This window comes from Cylas formicarius, unplaced genomic scaffold, assembly GCF_029955315.1.
Source record: "Cylas formicarius isolate icCylForm1 unplaced genomic scaffold, icCylForm1.1 PGA_scaffold_6__28_contigs__length_40554024, whole genome shotgun sequence".
NCBI classification, from domain to species: Eukaryota; Metazoa; Arthropoda; class Insecta; order Coleoptera; family Brentidae; genus Cylas; species Cylas formicarius.
The window spans coordinates 38017244-38036719 of record NW_026844347.1 but is presented as its reverse complement, the minus strand read 5'-3'; the positions used below and the strand labels follow the sequence as shown (position 1 = coordinate 38036719).

At 36.0% G+C, this 19476-nt stretch overlaps 1 protein-coding gene across 1 annotated transcript in view; it reads right to left on the bottom strand.

The window, feature by feature from the left end:
* The window catches only part of LOC132702988 (protein tincar), a 160547-nt gene that overhangs the window by 20820 nt on the left and 120251 nt on the right, over positions 1-19476 (bottom strand). Inside the window, exons 9-10 of the mRNA XM_060671958.1 lie at positions 11746-11956; positions 7831-7996 (exon numbers count right to left, since the gene is read on the bottom strand). Of these exons, the coding sequence (XP_060527941.1) occupies positions 7831-7996; positions 11746-11956 (377 nt within the window). The remainder of the gene's footprint in view (positions 1-7830; positions 7997-11745; positions 11957-19476) is intronic.

The following is a 19476-nucleotide window of genomic DNA, read 5'->3' as shown; positions in this document are numbered from 1 at the left end:
TAGAAAGCCATTTGCCAATCTTAAACAAGATTTTTGCACACGCTGAATTCTGTCTGCAGCACTAGAAAATCTGTAGTATTTTTTTGAGTTTTCGAAAGAAAATGTCTACGGGGAAAAAGATTTTTTAGATTCGCATTTGCTTGGGTGAGGCTTAAACCTTAAAGTTGAATCAGAAAATAAACCAAGGTGCATACATGGTTGTGTACATGGAATATCGTTACTCCCAATTGCTTTTATATCTTTATTTAGGCTGGATTACATAAGTCGATTTAGATGAATTAATTAACAGGTAATGTTTTTGCGAAAATTCAGCTATATCAACTTCATTCGTGTTAAAAAAAAATACCGTTGGCAGCGGCAATGACTTATAGAATCATTTATGTTAACAGCATAAACTCAAGATAAAAGCGGTCCCAGAATTGAACCTTGAGGCAGGCCAAATATCTACGTTTCCACAATCGAACCATCCCGTAATCGACGTAAGTTTTCTTTTATTTGAAAATTTTAAATCTTTTCCATCACTTAATAGGTAGGATATATTGCATCTTCTCTCCAATTATTGCTTATAGATATTCCAACTTGCAGCGTTTTTCGTTTTTTTGTGTATTTGCAAAAATCCTGGCATTATGTTTTTTATTGCATATATGAGACACGGGTATTCCCGGTATTTAAACTTCCCTCCTCTATAGGATTTTCGTGATTTTATTGTCAGTGAAGAGAAAAATATGCAAATGAAACGCGCACGTTTAATATTTGTACACGTGGGGGCCCGTCCCCGGAGATTTTCTTTAGTAATCCTGTTTTCAAATTCGCGTAATTCTCAGCGTCGGCAAATTAATGGCGAATAATACGCGTAAACAAGGAAGCGGCGATTTGAAAAAGTGACGTTTTCGCGAATGTCTTTAACCCATCGATAACCAGAACTATTAACTTTTTTTTAGCAACTAAATTCATTGTTTTGACTTAAAAAATGATAAACTATTATATGAAAAAATGTAAAAAAAATTTAGAAACATTAAAAAGTGGTTAGATTTCATGGAATTCATAAAAACATTTGTCGTGAAGTGGAATTTGACAAGTCTCACACGATTTTGTGGTTTTGTTTTTACATAAAGAACACCTTTTTCTTGGCTGTTGACAAACTAACAAGTGGCGTCCTTCCGTAGTGGTACAATATATAGAAGATCTCTTTTGCCCAGGCATTTTCTGTTTTAGTCCGTATTTCTTTAAAAGATACTTTAATATACTTTTTTAAAGTTTTGAATTAAAAAATGACAAAATATTATATGAAAAAATGTAAAAAAAGATTTTAGAAACATTAAAAAGTGGTTAGATTTTATGGAATTCATAAAAACATTTGTCGTGAAGTGGAATCTGACAAGTTTCACACGATTTTGTGGTTTTGTTTTTACATAAAGAACACCTTCTTCTTGGCTGTTGACAAACTAACAAGTGGCGTCCTTCCGTAGTGGTACAATATATAAAAGATCTCTTTTGCCCAGGCATTTTCGGTTTTACTCCGTATTTCTTTAAAAGATACTGGGAAATTTCTCTTCGAAAATAAAGATTATCTTGTTCGTAACCGTATGCGCGGGCTTGTTGACTAGCATTAGCAACACACAAATCAATCGTCCAAATTGCCCATTGGCAATTCGGTAATTGGATATATTATTATCCAATTGATCCACACCCACCATGAACGTGTTATACATCTTTATTGCATTTGCGTAAAAGTTTCGAAATCTGAACGAAACTTCGTCGTAAAATCCCTCGATTCGCGAGACGGTAATAGCCGCCGAGTACTTACTTACCCATTAAAACTTACACGCTATAATATTTACGAGAATTCTCACGGCGTTAATTAGTTTTGATAGTTGTTTGGTGCGGGCTGTAACGTTACTCTAAGCCGTATTAGAGGAAGCTTCGGTGGATTATTTATGCGCGGCCTGGCGAAAGATAGAGCGACGGTATCGCTTTTCAACTTTTTTTCTATTCCAGAAATGACAGCTACCACTTGCGTGGTCTATACTAAACCCTCAACAAACCAATAAAAAGTCATTAGTGGCGTTTCGGTTATTATTTGTTAGGTTTAAACTGTGGGTTGAAGAAAATTTCGAAGACGCAGTGCAACGAACCAAAAAGAAAGTGTCACTTGAACATGTGCTGCGGGAGAATCTGTTTACGTGTATATAAAGGTAATATTTATATAATCCTTGCCGGCCAGCACCAATAAATAACAACGCAACCAACGCCTTCATCAATTTGCTGTTGTTACTTTCGAAAATCGATGAAATCGAATCGAAACGACTCCATAAGCTTTATACAGGGTGTATTCACAATCATATTACATCGATTTTGCGAAAATTCCATAGTGGTCCGCAGGAGCATGATAGAAAAACAGTGCGTCCCTCTAGGACGAGAATCCGAGAAGCGCCTTCTGTGTAAAATGAAAAGGTGATTCGCTCTATTTGCTACGAACTTGCCCCGCACACCGACGATTTTTCGAAAGCAATCTTGTTGGAATCGTACTTACTATTCAGTGGATATGGTTAAGTGTAGCATTTGCAATAAAGCCTACAAGAATTCTTGCGTAGATTTAACGACGACTGAGGTGCGAACTTTAAGCAGTAACAAGGGCTACACTTGTAGTTTTAAAACTTGTAGAGAATTTGGTAACGAATGCCTTAACATCCCTTATTTTTCAATTGCAAAATGATATAAAAATTCTAACGAATGTAAACGGAAGCGTAGCGTTATTATCTATGGTGTGCCGCAATCAGATCAGCAGCAGTCGACAGATGCACGTGAGCGAAACGATATACAGGTGTCAAGTCTATTCTGGATTGTATCGATCCAGAAATCCAACAAGCAGGATCGATCAGACCCATACGTTTAGGACGTGCTGGATCAGACACTAAAAACTAAAAAACAACCACATTTATCAGAGGGTAGTCCTGGCTTATGATAGAACTAAACGCCAGATGGAACATTACAAAAAATTTAAGCAGAAGTTAACCCAACTTCAGACCTACAATAGGGAGAAAAGCTATCGAATTAAATATTTCAACGGACATCCGAAAATTACGGAGGTGCCCTTTTTTCTTTGGGCATAGAGAGTAAGAAAGAGTGTGTAAATTTAATATTACATACTTATTTATGTGCAAAATGTGCGCAAAATTATGTAATTATGTGGTGTAGTAGAGGGCGGGGTAGTCAAGTAGATATTGACGTTATGAGGTCTTGGCCGTTTTTGACATACGTGTTTCTGACGTAAAGTTAATGAGGTTAGTTACACTTCTTCTTCTGTGTGTTGACACACAGAAGAAGTAAGTAATAAAAAAAAAGTAATAAATCCTTCAATAAGCGAAGTGACGTCACTATTAACGTAAAAATTTGCATAGGGCCGCCGGGCCTGGATAAATAATTAACTAACCGCCTGTACCTTGCCCACTACTATTACTAATTTAATACTCAGCGAAGATAGCCGCATATTACATATCTATATCTATATTTATATTTGGGATAGAAAAATTAGGGAGTTGTGTTACCATTTCGTAGACACTTGTAGCAAATGTTGGACAAGGACTCGTGGTTTTTTCAGAAATTTTGATGGACTTGATTTGATACATCAGGGATGCCCAATAGAAGAAAATTACACTGCTTTTCATAATTTAATTAATTTAATTTAATAATAATTTAATTAATAAATTAAAAAAATGTTTTTATTGTAAATTAATATTCGTAACAAAAAAAAAATTAATATCCAAAGAAAAACCGCGTTATACGCGCGTCGCGTGTTGACGCTAATACACCGTAATATTAAGTGGGTAATTTTTCATTTTTCCCGAGTCCGTGCATTAATTTGTGTCCCGTTACTCAAAAACTTCATCAGCGTCAATCTAACCTAAACCGGAGTGAAGGCTTATATTAGAATTCCGTTGAACGATGTTAACTAATCTACAAACGAAAAAATAAAACAAAATCAACTAGACTAATTTATTTGGAATATGTACTAAAATATATACAAAATAATAAATAAAATACATAATACGAAACAAACTACATATAACGTGCACAACAAGTGTGGCTAATGGAAAATAAGTGTGGTGTGGTAAGGAATGCAATTAATATAACAAAAAAAAAACAAACTGATAACTATATTAAAGAACGAAATGTAAAAAAAAATTAAAACAGACAAACAGGAAGCGTTCCAAAAGTTGAGAAAAAGCGAGCAATTTTTTTACACAACAAAAAAGATTTTTTGAAAGTTTTGTTCCCTTTTTTCTTTTGTTAGATTTAAGAAAAACAATCGGGAAAGTTTTGGAAAACACAACTTTTTTTAAAAAAATCATTTTTTCTCGCTTTTTCTTTATCCCGAGTCATTTTATATTTATATGTGTGGAATATACAGGGCGTTTAATTTCAAATGAGCGAGTAAACAAATATTTAAATTTCTAGCTGTAGTGAGAATAGATCGAAGCATTTTCCGCATATACAGAGTGTCTTACCGTAGATGGAACATTAAGGGCTGAAAATTTGGTCCTTTGTATTGATTTTTTAAACAGGACACTCTGTATATTGTTCCATATTGTTTACAAAAAATGGTGCGATACGAATGGCTCCGGATGTGAAACCGATGTTAGCTGACTGATTTTTTTTTTAATTTCTCATTCTTAAAATTAAATTCTGAATAAGAACACTATATATTCATGAAAAAGGAAACATTTGTTTACAATAAAACAAGGAAAACTCGAGGCAAAAACTAAATGCTGTTCTCTACCATTTAGGGAAAGGAATATTATACGATAAGGACGTAAAATCATAATTTTCAACCATTCTATACATACAGGAAACTAGTGCCCAGGAGTTCAGCAATAACAATTTTAATTCTGTGAATTGGTAAATATAAAAATTAATTAATATTAATATATATTAGGATATATTTTATCAAAATGAAAGGGTCAAGTTGATAAGTACATTAACTTAGGAACTAAATGTTCCAAAAGTTGAGAAAAAACGACCATTTTTTAGAAGTTTTTCACCCAAAAACCATGAGGAGTCGAAACAAAAAAACGCTATTTTTTACATAAATTGATTTTTGGATAAAAAGGAAACCAACAATTTTTTTTTATCAAAATTATGCAAAAGGTGAGAGAAAACAATTTTTTTAAGGTTTCGTTTCCTTTCTTGTATTAAAGAATTCGATTTGTCATATTTAAAACATCAAATTTGTCGCCACGTTTCGATCGATTGATCAGAGTAAAAACAGGCGACCAAACGAATTCCTACCTGCAGTTTACTAAAAACGTACAATGTTCCATCGAACGTGAGACACCTTGTATATATATGTTTTTACGAAACAAAATCTATTTGCGATTTGCAAAACAAATAGCGGGAATATCATCTCACCGCTTAATGCCCGTTTGATTTTGTTAATATTTATCGGGTTATGCACACGTGGAAAATGATGTATGCGTTAATAATGGCCGCCGGGTTGACGTTCCAGGACGCAATTTCAATTTCCGAATGATAATTTATAATATCCAACATCGAAAACGCGTTTGTTATGTCGAGCGGGTATTAACGGATCAAAATCCCCGGGGGTGGGGGTAGGCGTCAATACGCTTTGTTTTGGAACGTTCTAGATATCGCGACGAGTGCTATCGGACGCTAGGCAGACCCAGTTCGACGGGTTTAGTGGCCCATTTTAGAGGTAGAATCGAATTTACAATAAAATAGATTAAAAAACAAACGGAAAAAAAGAACACCTGGTGCAAGGGTCGTTGATAATGTTTTATTAATTAATCCAAGTATCTGGATAACAAGGTGGACGAATATAAAGATATAACGAGCAAAGAAAAATGCTGATGGGGAATTGGAGAGAGAAAATGGGGAAGCTTGGACCAGGAAGGAAAAAACAAGATGCGGCCCCGAAAGTCTTCGAAGAAATCAGAAAAAGCAACCGCCGAAGACGAATCACTCTCCACGACGACCAATCAGTGCAAACAAAGAACTTTTTGAGCATTAAAAACGTCGATGTGATGAACCATCCACCATATAGTCCTGATTTAGCACCTAATGACTTCTTGTTATTCCCGTACATTAAGAATAAATTACGTGGGTAATTTTTGACACCAGAAGAAGCGATTGAAGAGTTTAAAATGCAAGTTTTGGAGGTGCCCCATTCGATGTGGGAAAAGTGCTTCGATGATTGGTTGAAGTGTTATTTTTTGGAAAATTTTTTAATCGATGGAAAAATAGTTACTAATAAGTAACGTTTTTTTTTATTAAATAATTTGTAATAAATAATTCTAAATATTATATATAATTAGCAAGCAAGTTTTTTATTTCAAATGAACCGCCTTTGTATTTTCTATTATGACGAAAGATCTTTTTCTCCTGATTTCAGGAAATATATGGAATAATCCGTTTTTGAGTTATTTAAGTTTAAATTTTTGATTAACTAAACAGAATGCGTTACTCAGAGAAAGGAATGCTACAAGTCTTTTTTTAATCAAACGCATTATGCAGCAATTTAACCTCTTTTTTCCCAGTGGTGCGTTAGTCTATTCTATTCTATTCTATTTTATTCTATGATTTTTTTTTGTCACATCCAGGAAATATTTTTGCACATCCATTTAGAAATTTTATTATTATCATGGACATAAAACCGTAGAAATCGCTAATTTATGTGTAAAGGAAAGGTCTTATATATGACTTCAAAAGTTAACAAAAGCGGTACATAAATTTGTATCACATTTTCAAGTAAATCCGAAATAGTAAAAAAAAAATATTTTGGATTTATATTGTCTATAGCATGTAGATTACATCGCAGAAAACATACATTGGAAAAATTAAATTGATTATACTTTATTTTTTGAAAATATTTACTGGTGCCTGAATGCACCACTGGTTTTATCTGTGAAACAAAACTTTGTTATTCCAAGTCTAGACAAGGCAGCGGAGGTAAAATTAACATCCAACAATTAGCGTGTTCTTTAGTATTAGTTTGTGCCTTGTGCGGTGAACGTTATATGGTAAGGAAATTTGAGATAAGATTAATTAACATGAAAAATTGAGAGAAAAAATAGAGTCAAAAAATATGTGTGGAAATAAAATTCGACCATAACAAATGGTGCAAATGTGTGCATATAATGCAGAAATTTAGTTACACTTTCTATTTTTAGAATGTCGATATCTAAGAAACGGTGATTACTAGGAAACAGACCATTTTCGGAGACGATTTTATGATCTACAATTTATTTAGTTTTTGAAAAAAATTTTGGGTTTTTTACTATGAATGGCTATTTTTATGTCCAATCCTACAAAAAACATATATATTTAATAGAGAAATGGACTCAAAAAACCTTAACAATTTGGACCGAATACGAAAAAGACACGTCAAAGGACTAAATAATTAATAAAATAAATAAAAGTAGCAGTAATTTGAATGGTGCGAATTTTTAACTCGCATTGTTTATTTGTAAGCGGTGTTGCCAATACAGCCAATTTTTCCTCCTCCTATTGGAAATTTTATCCATCTTGAAAATTTTGAAAACGAAAGCTAGAACAGTTTTTTTCAGAAAACATTAGCGTTTCCGTTCGGAAAGTCCAAAAAAAACAATTATTGTTGGTTATTGGTACAACAGCGGCTCTAATTAGAATCACCCTGTATATTCCACGATTCGCTCCTATCGAAGACAACGAGATCTACGAAATACTCGACGAGGTGGGGCGCGGGGACGAGTTCCGACGCCCGAAAGGATGACATCACTACGCCAACGAACGCTAACACAAACACCACACCGATAAAGTAGGAAACCATGTTACCGATTAGCGGACGTACTGGAGGTTTCGTTAAACGTCACCTTCTGCTTCGGGCGCTTCTTGAACCAGCAGAAATACTTCGCGCTGTCGGGAGAGTTCATCGGGGGGGCCAGGGCCGGTCTGAGCCAGTAAATTTGCTCCTCGCCGTCATCGTTGGTCGTTATCGAACCTGAAACGGGAAATACGGTTTTTCCTTTAACGTCCTGTATTTAAATTTGAATGATAGAGTGGAGTAATAGTATATTATGCAACAAGTGCGGCAAACGGCATTTGACTCACGAGCGGAGCGAGTATTTAATAAACGAGTGAGGTAAAAAGTTTACCGCACGTGTTGCATACTATACTTTTTCTACGACCGTTAGTTTTTGCGTACATTTTTGCAAAACACGAATACATTCACTGACATGATTCTCAGAATTGACAAACGTCAGAATTCAAAGCGTGGGAAATATCTCCGAAAACGTGAGTCAAATGCCGTTTACCGCACTTGTTGCATAATATACTATAAGGTTGTTCGGAAAGTCATTTCGTTTTTTCCCGTCAGAGGACTTAATTACGTTTTTTCGAAACCAACTTCACACTTAAGCCGCATAACCATTATATGTCTTGAGAGCTGATATTGCAAGGCTTGTGTGTGAAAAAGTTCTATTAATTCTACGCAGTAGTTTTTGGTTGGTGCCCTTTTAAATATGGAGAGCAATAAGCAGCATTTTCGTCATATTTTACTTTTTTACTTCAGAAAAGGTAAAAATGCTGTCCAAGCGAGAAAAAAATTGACGGATGTGTATGGAGAAGGCGTGTTAACAGTACGCCAGTGCCAGAACTGGTTTGCAAAATTTCGATCCGGCAATTTTGATGTCGAAGATGCACCACGGTCTGGAAGGCCGGTCGAAGCTGACAAAGATGCGATAAAGGCATTAGTCGATGCAAATCGGCGAATAACCACAAGAGAGATCGGTGAATTCGACTGTTTATGGCCATTTGAAAGGCATGGGCTTAACCTCGAAGCTCGATGTGTGGGTGCCCCATATCCTTACGGAGCGAAATTTGTGTCGTCGCGTTGACGTGTGTGATTTGCTCCTCAAACGTCAAGAAAATGATCCATTTTTGAAGCGGATTATTACTGGGGACGAAAAATGGGTTGTATACAACAATGTTAAACGCAAGAGGTCATGGAGCAGAAAAGATGAACCGGCTCAAAGCGTGTCAAAAGCCAACATTCACCAAAAAAAGGTGATGCTCTCCGTTTGGTGGCATGTCAAAGGAATCCTTTTTTTTTAGCTTTTGCGGGACAATACAACGATTAATTCAGAAGTCTATTGTCATCAACTGGACAAATTGAATGATTCACTTAAAGAGAAGAGGCCCGAATTAATCAACAGGAAGGGTGTAGTGTTCCACCAGGATAATGCCAGACCTCACACAAGTTTGGTCACTCGCCAAAAACTTTTACAGCTTGAATGGGACGTACTGCAACCTCCACCATATTCTCCAGATCTGGCGCCTTCCGACTACTATTTGTTCCGGTCCCTGCAAAATTTTTTGGATGGCAAAACCTTTACCTCAAATGAAGATGTCAAAAACCACCTGAACCAGTTTTTTGCCAGCAAGGACCAAAACTTTTATGAGAGGGGAATTATGTTACTGCCAGAAAGATGGCAAAAGGTGTTGGACCAGAATGGCCAATATATAATTTAATAAAATATTTATTCATTATACGAAAACTGTCATTCATGTTCCCCAAAAAAAACGAAATGACTTTCCGAACAACCCAATATTTTCGAACTATTATCACCGGTAAGGCACTTTTAGGCGGCAATGTTAAATTGAAATTTATTTGTACTCGATTTATTTATATATTTGTAAAAAGATCATAACGCTCAATTTTTGTTTCTAACCAAAACTTTTTTGCAATAAAAAAGAATTTTTTTTCATCACTTTTCGAAATTTTTCTTCGAAGCTTCACTAAAATTTGGGTAAATTTTATTAAAGTTACTCAAAAATAAATCGACTCGATGGTTAAAAGCGACAAAAAATAACAAGAAGCTTAAGTGAGCCGTCTTGCCCCACCCACTCCTAAACGTATAAGTATTAGAAATTAGTTTTTAGTAAAAAACTAATGTAATGTATTAAAAGGACAACTGTGATGACTGCCAAGTGTTCAGTGTTCAAGATGAGAATTATAGTTACTTTCGTGTAGTTGTTGGCAAAACTAGTTCTTAGAAATTTAAAAATGTTTCTGAGTTATGGAGAAAAATGAGAAAATTTTTATTCTCAATGTGTTCCAAGCTTTTTGTCATCAAAACTCGATATGGGGAAGTTCAAAAATAGTAGAAACGTGTTCGAATGCGGCTGGGGATAGTAAAGGTATGGTCTGTTCATAAATATAATACGCGCCTCTCTCATTTAACCTACGCATTTTATTTGGAGGTTGCAATTGAACAAAAGAAAACTCAACGTGAACGTTTGTCGTTGATAAACCGTAATGACACGTCAAAATAACAGTCTATTTCGTTACTATGGATACCAATTCAAAGGCGACTGGGACTAAATTGAAGCAGCCTCGAAAGTAACTTCGGGTAGTGATAGCATTCCAATTTTTTTTATTCAGAAATTGCTTAGTCTATATTATAAAGCCGCTGATATACATAATGAACTTAACGTTTTGTACGGGTCAATTTCCACAGCAGTTAAAAACGGGCCAAGTAAAATGATAAAAAGTAAAAAGATAATGAGTGTATATACACTATTCTATTCTATACAAATATTGTGTAGAATTTATAAGTCTTTGCACAGTAAATTCAAAATACGTGCAGAGCTGCCATATTTGATGCGTCATCTGCCTCAAAAATTTTACGTCACAGTGATATTGTGATTTACATGAATAAATTAGGTCACAAACTACTTCAGTCAAATATAGTGAAGTATGAGGTTTTCCCGAAGTATCAATAGTTTCGTAAACAGGCGTTCGCCACATATTCAGTTGTTATTGTCAATGGACAAATTCACGCATTGTCCTAACAGAGAAGAAAAAGAAGAATATCTTGAATCTTTTCCTGGTTTAGATTTTAGATATTTTGAAGCAACGCAAATGATTTTTGCGGTTTCGAAACAAATTTCATTAGCAATTCGTTGATGACGGACTCGATATTTGAAATGATTTCCTCTTTTGGGATAAAACGTGGGGCAGGGACGAAGTTGGAAAACCTTTTGCAAAAACTGATTCTTCCGTGTCCGGTGCGATGATGCGTTTATCATAGTGTTTGGTAGTTGAGTAGGTTTCATGAAGATTTAAAGCTTTGTCATGAATAATGTTCAATATATATCAATATATAAGCAGGTATAGAGTAAAAGGCGAGCCATCTTCGGTTAAGCTCAGAAGAAGCCAATAGGTTGATTAGCGAAACGCAGAAGACTTGTAGATAACATTGAATGATGTTTTCTTGCCTCTTGTATATGTTGTGAATATTCGAAACCCACTTTCCAAACAATGCCAATTTAGGACTGCAAACAGTACCCCTTTTAGTTGCAATCATTAGGCCGAAGCAATTTATCTGCGAAAGTACTATACAGGTCCAGAAATATATTGAAAAGTAAACGACAGGTAGAAAAAGATATATTTTTTTATTTGATAATATTTTTTAAGCATACCGTTTACATATTACTCCTATACTTCGATGCTTGAATATCATCATTATACTTCATGTCAGTAACGAATACATTTTTCACACACGGAAACACAGACAACGCCACACGACAAAAGTAAACTAACCAAATTAGAACGCTGCAAAAAGGAAACGATGTTTTCAAACATTTTTTTTTGCTTTAATTTTTAGGAAGAAAATGGCACGTCAGTGCATGTCGGTGGATGAAATGGCCGACATCTTCTCTATTTTCGGGGCGTTCAGCGATGCTTACCGTTGCTTTTGGACTTTTTGACGAACGCCGCTTTCTGTATGACCCCCATAATCGCCTTCTTGGGGGAATTCTCAGTGATGGTGTAAGTCCTACCGTTCCCTATGACCAGTAGCGGCTGTTGGGACACCGCCTCCTCCGATCTGTGATTGCTCAAGTTCACGTCGTGAACGAGTCGCAGAGATCGCGACTCACGAACCGTGGCTTGCCCGATCTGCAAAAAAAAACCACGCGCCATTTTGAAACGGCAAAGGCAATTTAAATTTTGATTAAAACAATTTAAATTTTCGACTTTTTCGAAAGGTTCAATTCCCGTACTCGGCGCCGAAAAGTTCCGGACGTTATAATTGCAAATTTTTCGTGGAAGTGGCGGGGGGGTGGGAGGAGTAGATCGCCGGAAAGTTTTGAAGTGTTAAAACAGGTTTTTTCCGTTGGCAATTTATTTCGGGGAGTGATTTTAATTATAAAATTTAATAAATAACTTGTTTTTGAGAGAAGGATGAATTAATCTTAAATACAAAAATGTCGACGAAGTAAAAGAGACCGCATAATAATAATAATAATAACAATAATAATAATAATAAATGCTGTGTGGGGTCGGCATATAAAAGAATAATCCCACAGTATCCAACCGCTTGTCGTAAAAGGCGACTAAAGGAGGCAGCGGTCCGCTGACCTACACATAAAGCTATCCTTTCAATCCACAACAAATCCCCTATACTGCCTATAAAACCTTAATCCTTCCCTTCAAGTTTCCCCATTAATATGCAGATAAATATAAATCGCCTCGGAAAACCAATGATCAAAGTTTTTAATGTTTTAAAAAAATAAATATTGCAAACCTTGCAAATAACGGCTATTTTGTATTTGAATTTAAGATCTCACAAATTTTAATTATACAAACTTCAGAAATAACGATAAAAAGATTTGTTAAGGGACATATTTTTTAGTATCATCAATGTAAATGTAAATGACTGTCGAATATTCACTTCTCGCGAATTAAAAATCCTTTTTAATTAAAAAATTGCAACGCTGTAAAGTGTGTTCACTTCATATCTAATCCTTTCTGTTTAATTTTAAGAAAATCGTTAGTGCCTTTCAGTGAAATCTATCCAACAAAAAAAGATTTATCAAAATTAAGCCATAAACAAATATTCCACAGGAGTAATGTTTAAGCGAACTTCACGGAAAACAGTATAGTTACGAGGGCAGCGCCAAAATTTCCCGGCCTGAATATGAAAGAAACAAAGTAGAGTAATAATTTTTTATTATTTTTCAATATATTCCCCCTTAACTTCAATACACTTAATACATCTCTTTATTGACAACTCAATCCCTTTAAAAAAATATTCTTTTGGTTTGTATGCAAAATGAGCTAAAACAGTCTCTTTTAACTCAACTTTCTTTAATAATTTTAGGTGCTAACCCTTCTTTGGTCAAAAACTTTATGACTGCTCTATACTCAATCAAAGAAGACAATGTTTTATCGCGATACTGGAGCTGCATCTATGTCAGGCCTGGAAATTTTGGCGCAAACCTCGTAGGTTTCATGTAGTCCTGAATAAGCATTCGTTGATACTTCATCCTGAAAGAAATCCCTAATAGCCCTACTTGATATTTGATATCAAAAATTAGTCCCAGTCCCATAAGGTTTTAGCGCATATTTCCGAGACGTATCTAACAAAAAAAAATATCAAAATGTAACCATAAACAAAGACTTTACAGGGGTGTACATTTCGTAAGTGGGACACACTGTATAAAAAGAGAAGAAAAAGAAAAATACAACACCATAACATACATACAAATTAGGCAGTTAGATCAGTGTTAACGCACACACAGAGAGGGATGGCTTGATACCAGCTAGCAAAAGACGGGAAGGAGAAAAAGAAGACTCTCAATTTCCTTTTTGTATATTTAAACTTGACAATGTCGATACTAACATTGTCCACGTTTGCCAAATAATGTATCGCCCGTTCGCTGGTTATTATCACGCCCCAGTAACTCCTTTTGAATCTAAATTTACATCTTGTTCGCTGCGGCGAAGATTAAATCTCCCGGGGCTGGCGAAGAAGTGAGCCGGGATCGATTTTTAATTAGCCAACGCACAGGTTTAAATGATTTCAAAGCGACGTAGCTCTCCAGTCCGCCTGTCGGCTTTACCGAAGGGACGGAGTGGTTGTTGGTTCAATTTCAATTGCGTTTCGAGTATCTCGAAGGGTCTATTCATCGGTCATGCCGAAACCCAACGTCTGCTATTGTCTACTAGATTTGGAGCGACAACTAACATTTCCGGCAGGATTTATAAGATACATTTTATAACAGTTTTTATGATTTTTACATGACAAGGCACCTAATAAACATAGCTACTATAAAACCAAAAGATTGTTGTAAAAACTTATAGATTAGTAACCTTAAAGATTTTGATTTTTTTTTGTTTTGCGTATATTTTTGATTTTGTCTTGAATAAAATTTATTTGTGCAATTGCAAATTGTTAATTCTAAATGTTATCTAGATATTTACAACTCTTTTGAGAAGATAAACAACAACACCTGAGGTTATGACGTTGGTTGGTTTTTCGGTTACTTTTAATCATATACCGCTTACGATGGTTGGTATAAATAACTTTTTGGTACCTTATAAAAGGTATAAAAGTACATTTTTTTAAAAAATTATATGACGGGCATTTTCATGTTTTTTAAAATTTACATAAATAGCTATAAATAAAAAATATAAAAAAACTCCATAGTTTTTAAATTATAATATAAACTTAGACATTTTCATAATAATATCAAAATAAAAACCCATTGCTGTCAACTTAAGAATCAAAGCAATGATAAGCAATGACAAGAGCGTAAAATAAATTATATTGTAAACAATTAATACAGAAAAAGATGAATGTCGTAGAATATCCAGAATTTAACAAGAAAACAACTAACATAATAAATATCAGTCTTTAAGTCCACCTAAGTTCACAATGTGATTTTAAACTGATCAAAGGGGGATAAATGAAAAAAAAAGAAAGAAAAAAATAAAGAGAGAAAAAAGCAGACACTCGAAAAAAGCAAGGACAATATTCAATTCAATATTCAAAAAATATAAAATTGGTTAGTACCCTTTCATAGAGGGCCTTACGACAAAAATGGCTTTTGTGCCAAACTGTATAACCAAACTAATATCTAGGTCACTCGCTTGTTCTGAGAACTCTAGTCAAGCCTTTCAGTTCTACAGGTAAAGTCAGTTTATAGACATAAGAAAGTGAGTAACTGATACGAATTAAGGAAAGACCCGGGCTAGCTATAAAAATGAAATATGGCAGAACAGGTCCGTACTCTGCTTAGAATTTAATTATTTGGGGTTTTGTTAGGAAAGATACTAAACAATATTTATTTATTTATGTATTTATGTTCAAATCTAAAAGAAAATTACAAATTATTTTTATTACCTACTTAAATTACGATTTTTCTGCTTTTTCTATAAGTTTAACAGAATTTGCCCAATTTTGTGGAGGGATGTTAAAAACTTCGGTTTCTATATGTTTGAGGACATTTTAGTTAACATGGGGAAAAATATTGTTAGGACGAATGGCAGATTTCAGTTGGTGCCAAACATGTTCAATGAGATGAAATATACAGTTCTGTAGCATTTAACACCAGTTTCATCTTTTTCCAGCCTCCTAATTAAGATATCTAATGTAGGCACGCTTTGTTCCTCGTATAGTGGTGAATTTTACGCCGTATTATATCTTGATCACTTTCATCTACACTCGAGAAAATGTCAGCATCGCTTCTTTTTTTCCTCGCTGAAATGGGATTATTTACAATTTTTCATGTAGTTGATGTTGGAATTTTCGTCAATGTGGCCGTTTCTTCTAAAGATGCTTGCTTGCTGGCACCACGTTCAATGAGAGTCAAATAAACATTGTTTATAACTTCCTTAGTCTCAACAGAATAGTGTTTTCTACATTGGACGGGAGCATCTCCTGAGATACACTAGACTCGCACATATTTTGGATAATTCGCACACGATTCCACACACGAAATAAGAATGATCACTAGTAAACTTAAACTAAGTAGTATACCAAACCAAAGAAAATTAAACACAAGTAGGTATAAAATTATTTTCTATTACGGACCATAATTTTACTTGAATTTAAATTCCAAAACTTTAGGTAATAATCTTGTTCCATTGTATATGTTAATGAGCACCCTTGTCAAAAGCAATTGGTCACTTTCTTATATATATGAACAGACCATACATTCGAGTGCCTCTACCTCTGCATAGAGGTACATACTGAATTGAAGGAAGTAAGGCATCTTCGGAATTTCTAAAATTACGTTTCAGTCGTAAAGTGTAATGTACTACACATTACTACAAATATTTTTATTACTAACAACTTCTTTACATTGTCGCAATCTATTGCATATGCTTGCAACTTGCATTTGGTCCTTCAACTGTTCATGATTATGTTGTCTCTTCCTTAAGATGAATACACCGTTCTCTTTAACTTTTCCTGATGCTTCCTGCTTCCTGCAATAACTCGAATATACATATAAATAAATTTAATATTGTTATAAAATACGACGTTTTTGCATTAAACATGCAAAATGCCTTTTTTGTGAACTACTATAAAATATTATATCAATTTTACCTCGTACCGTGACACCTTCTGCATAAATAATACATAAAGACGTCCTGAAAAACTATTAACTGAATTCCTGTTCAAAAAAAGTAATATAATTTTAACTTAGTAAGAAAAATCATTTCAAATAAGTTTCAAACTTGATATCCCTATAAAAATCGCTGGTTCTAACCTAAACATTCTGTCACTCGATCACGTATACGTCACGTCTCAGCTGTTGGCGGATCTATTGTTACAAACCACCGCCCCGACCGAAGCCGAACGCCGTTCGGGATTTTCGGCCATTTGAACATTCGTTCGTTTGCTACCATCTCCAATTAAAACCGTAGATGCGGATTCGTGCGGAGTCGTAAGTCGTAAGAACCATCGAAATTACTGGAGCGGATTTCTTCCCGAGAATTATCCAGTCTAACCGGATTATGGGAATTTATTCAGAGTCGAGTGCGCGGACTTAAATTCTTAAGAGTTTGTGTGTGTGTGTGTGTGTGTGTGTGTGTGTGTATGCGCGTCGTGAATAATGCAGATTTCGTACGGTCCATTTGGCGGAAATAATGGAGGAACTCGCTTAATAGGATATCGGACTTTATTCTCCCGAAGTTACTATGGAATGTTTTTTTGGAGTGCGGTTTGAAGAATTCGAATTAAAGCGGAGCGTAATAGAAATTATAATAACGATACAACAACTATATTTTAAGTCGCTTTTACAAAAATATAAGTACAAATGAAATATAGGCGACAACAGCGATTAATCCACATAATTAACCAAAGTCAAAATAAATATGAACTAATAGTTCGGATTTTCACGAAATTATATATTTTGACATGACAATTGTTTCGACAACACCGTGTCTTTATCAAATGTCAAATTACATAAACAAGATATGCCGATTAGACCAGTCGTGTCTTATGTAACGGCTCCAGCAGTTAAACTTTCAACAAAATTGGTAAATATTTTAAAGTTCCACACAGATTTTAAACCAAAATTTGCAATAAAAAATTCTTTTGAATTAATCAATAAAATCAAAGATATCAAAATCCCTTCTAACGCAACACTATTGTCTTTTGATGTACAGCACTTATTTCCCAGTATTCCACCTATGGATGTGATTCATTTAGTAGATTTCACCCTCACTTGGAAACAGGTTAACTTATACCTGCTACTATATATACCGAAAAATAACCATAATTAGTGCTGATCTGAGAATTTAAGTTCAATTAAAGAGAGGTATTTAAATCTACTTGATCGTTAAGCAATACATTTGAAGGGGTATTATCTTCATTCGGGTTTAAAGGCCGTCGTCGATTGGAATTACTTCCTAACGTTTCGCTAGCACGAGTGGCGAGCTTCTTCAGAGGTCCTTCCATCTCCGATGTTGGACGTAGACTGACGATTTCTCCTGCGCAGGTTGTATTTATGCCGATTGGTGGAGAGCGGGGCTTGTTCCGCTTCGGTTGGTCTCGGGATATCGATCGGTACTGCTCGGGCGTTCCTAAGGATCGGGTTCCAGATTTGGTTGAGTCTAAGGGTCTCCTCCTTTCGGTTGAAATTGTGTGGGTGTTTTTGAATCTCAATGGCTTCCCTGACTAGTCTGTTGTGATAGCCGTTGACCGATGCTAGTAACTTACAGCTCTCAAAGTGTATCCTGTGTTCCCCGCTGCCCAGTGCGTGTTCAGCCACTGCAGACTTCTCCGTATGTCCTAGCCTGCAGCTTGCTTTATGCTCCTTAAGTCTCGTTCCCATTGATCTCTTGGTAGTTCCGATGTAGACCTTTCCGCATGAACACGGAATGCGGTAGACTCCCGCAGCTGAAAGTGAGCCCCTCTTGTCCTTCGCTGACCTGATGGTCTGCTGGATCTTCTTTGTAGGCTTAAAGATTGTTTTGATGTCGTGTCTTTTCAATACTCTGCCAATCCTGTCGGTGACACTCGGAATATACGGCAGATATGCGTGGGAGGTGGAGGGTCGTTGTTCGGTATCCCGTGATCTTGATGATCTTGAGTTCATTGATCTCTCGATCTCCCTCTTACTGTAGCCATTTGCCTCGAACGCAGTTTTTAGGTGTTCAAGTTCCATCTGGAGGTTCTCCGGTTCGCAAATCCTTCGGGCTCGTTCTGTCAGTGTTCTGATAACCCCAGACTTTTGACTTGGGTGATGGTTGGATAGAGCATGCAGGTATCTGTCCGTATGGGTTGGTTTTCTGTAAACTGTGTGGCCCAGCTTGTTACCTCGCTTCCTCACTAGTACGTCCAAGAATGCAAGTTGTTGGTCATTTTCAGTCTCCATAGTAAACTGGATGCTGGGATGCTGACTGTTAAGATGCTGCAGAAAGTTGTTGAGCTTGTCCATACCATGTTTCCAAATCACGAAGGTGTCATCCACGTACCGGAACCACGTTGCTGGCTTGTACTCTGAGGTCTCGATCGCTTTTTCCTCAAAGTGTTCCATAAATAAGTTGGCTATAACCGGGCTTAGTGGGCTTCCCATTGCCACTCCGTCCACCTGTTCGTAGAAGTTTCCCTTCCACACGAAATAGCTACCGGTCAGACAGACTTCAAAAAGTTTGCAAATATCGACAGGAAATATCCTGTTCACCAGGTCCAAGCAACTCTTCAGAGGTACTTTGGTAAACAGTGAGACAACGTCGAAGTTTCTCGTCCGTCTTCGCAAGGCTATGACGAGTGTGGTGAATTCTTTCCCGGAGAAAAGCTTTCTCAGTCCTGACGTAGATCCTGTTTGCCTTCACTGATTGGAGAATTCGTTTTTGTCTAAGGAATGCTGGTATGATGTTGGTGTCCCGGCAGCGGCACAGAAACGCTAAAGTGGCGAGTAAGCGCGCTTTTTGCTTCCTTATTTTGTATATTCCGAGTGTCACCGACAGGATTGGCAGAGTATTGAAAAGACACGACATCAAAACAATCTTTAAGCCTACAAAGAAGATCCAGCAGACCATCAGGTCAGCGAAGGACAAGAGGGGCTCACTTTCAGCTGCGGGAGTCTACCGCATTCCGTGTTCATGCGGAAAGGTCTACATCGGAACTACCAAGAGATCAATGGGAACGAGACTTAAGGAGCATAAAGCAAGCTGCAGGCTAG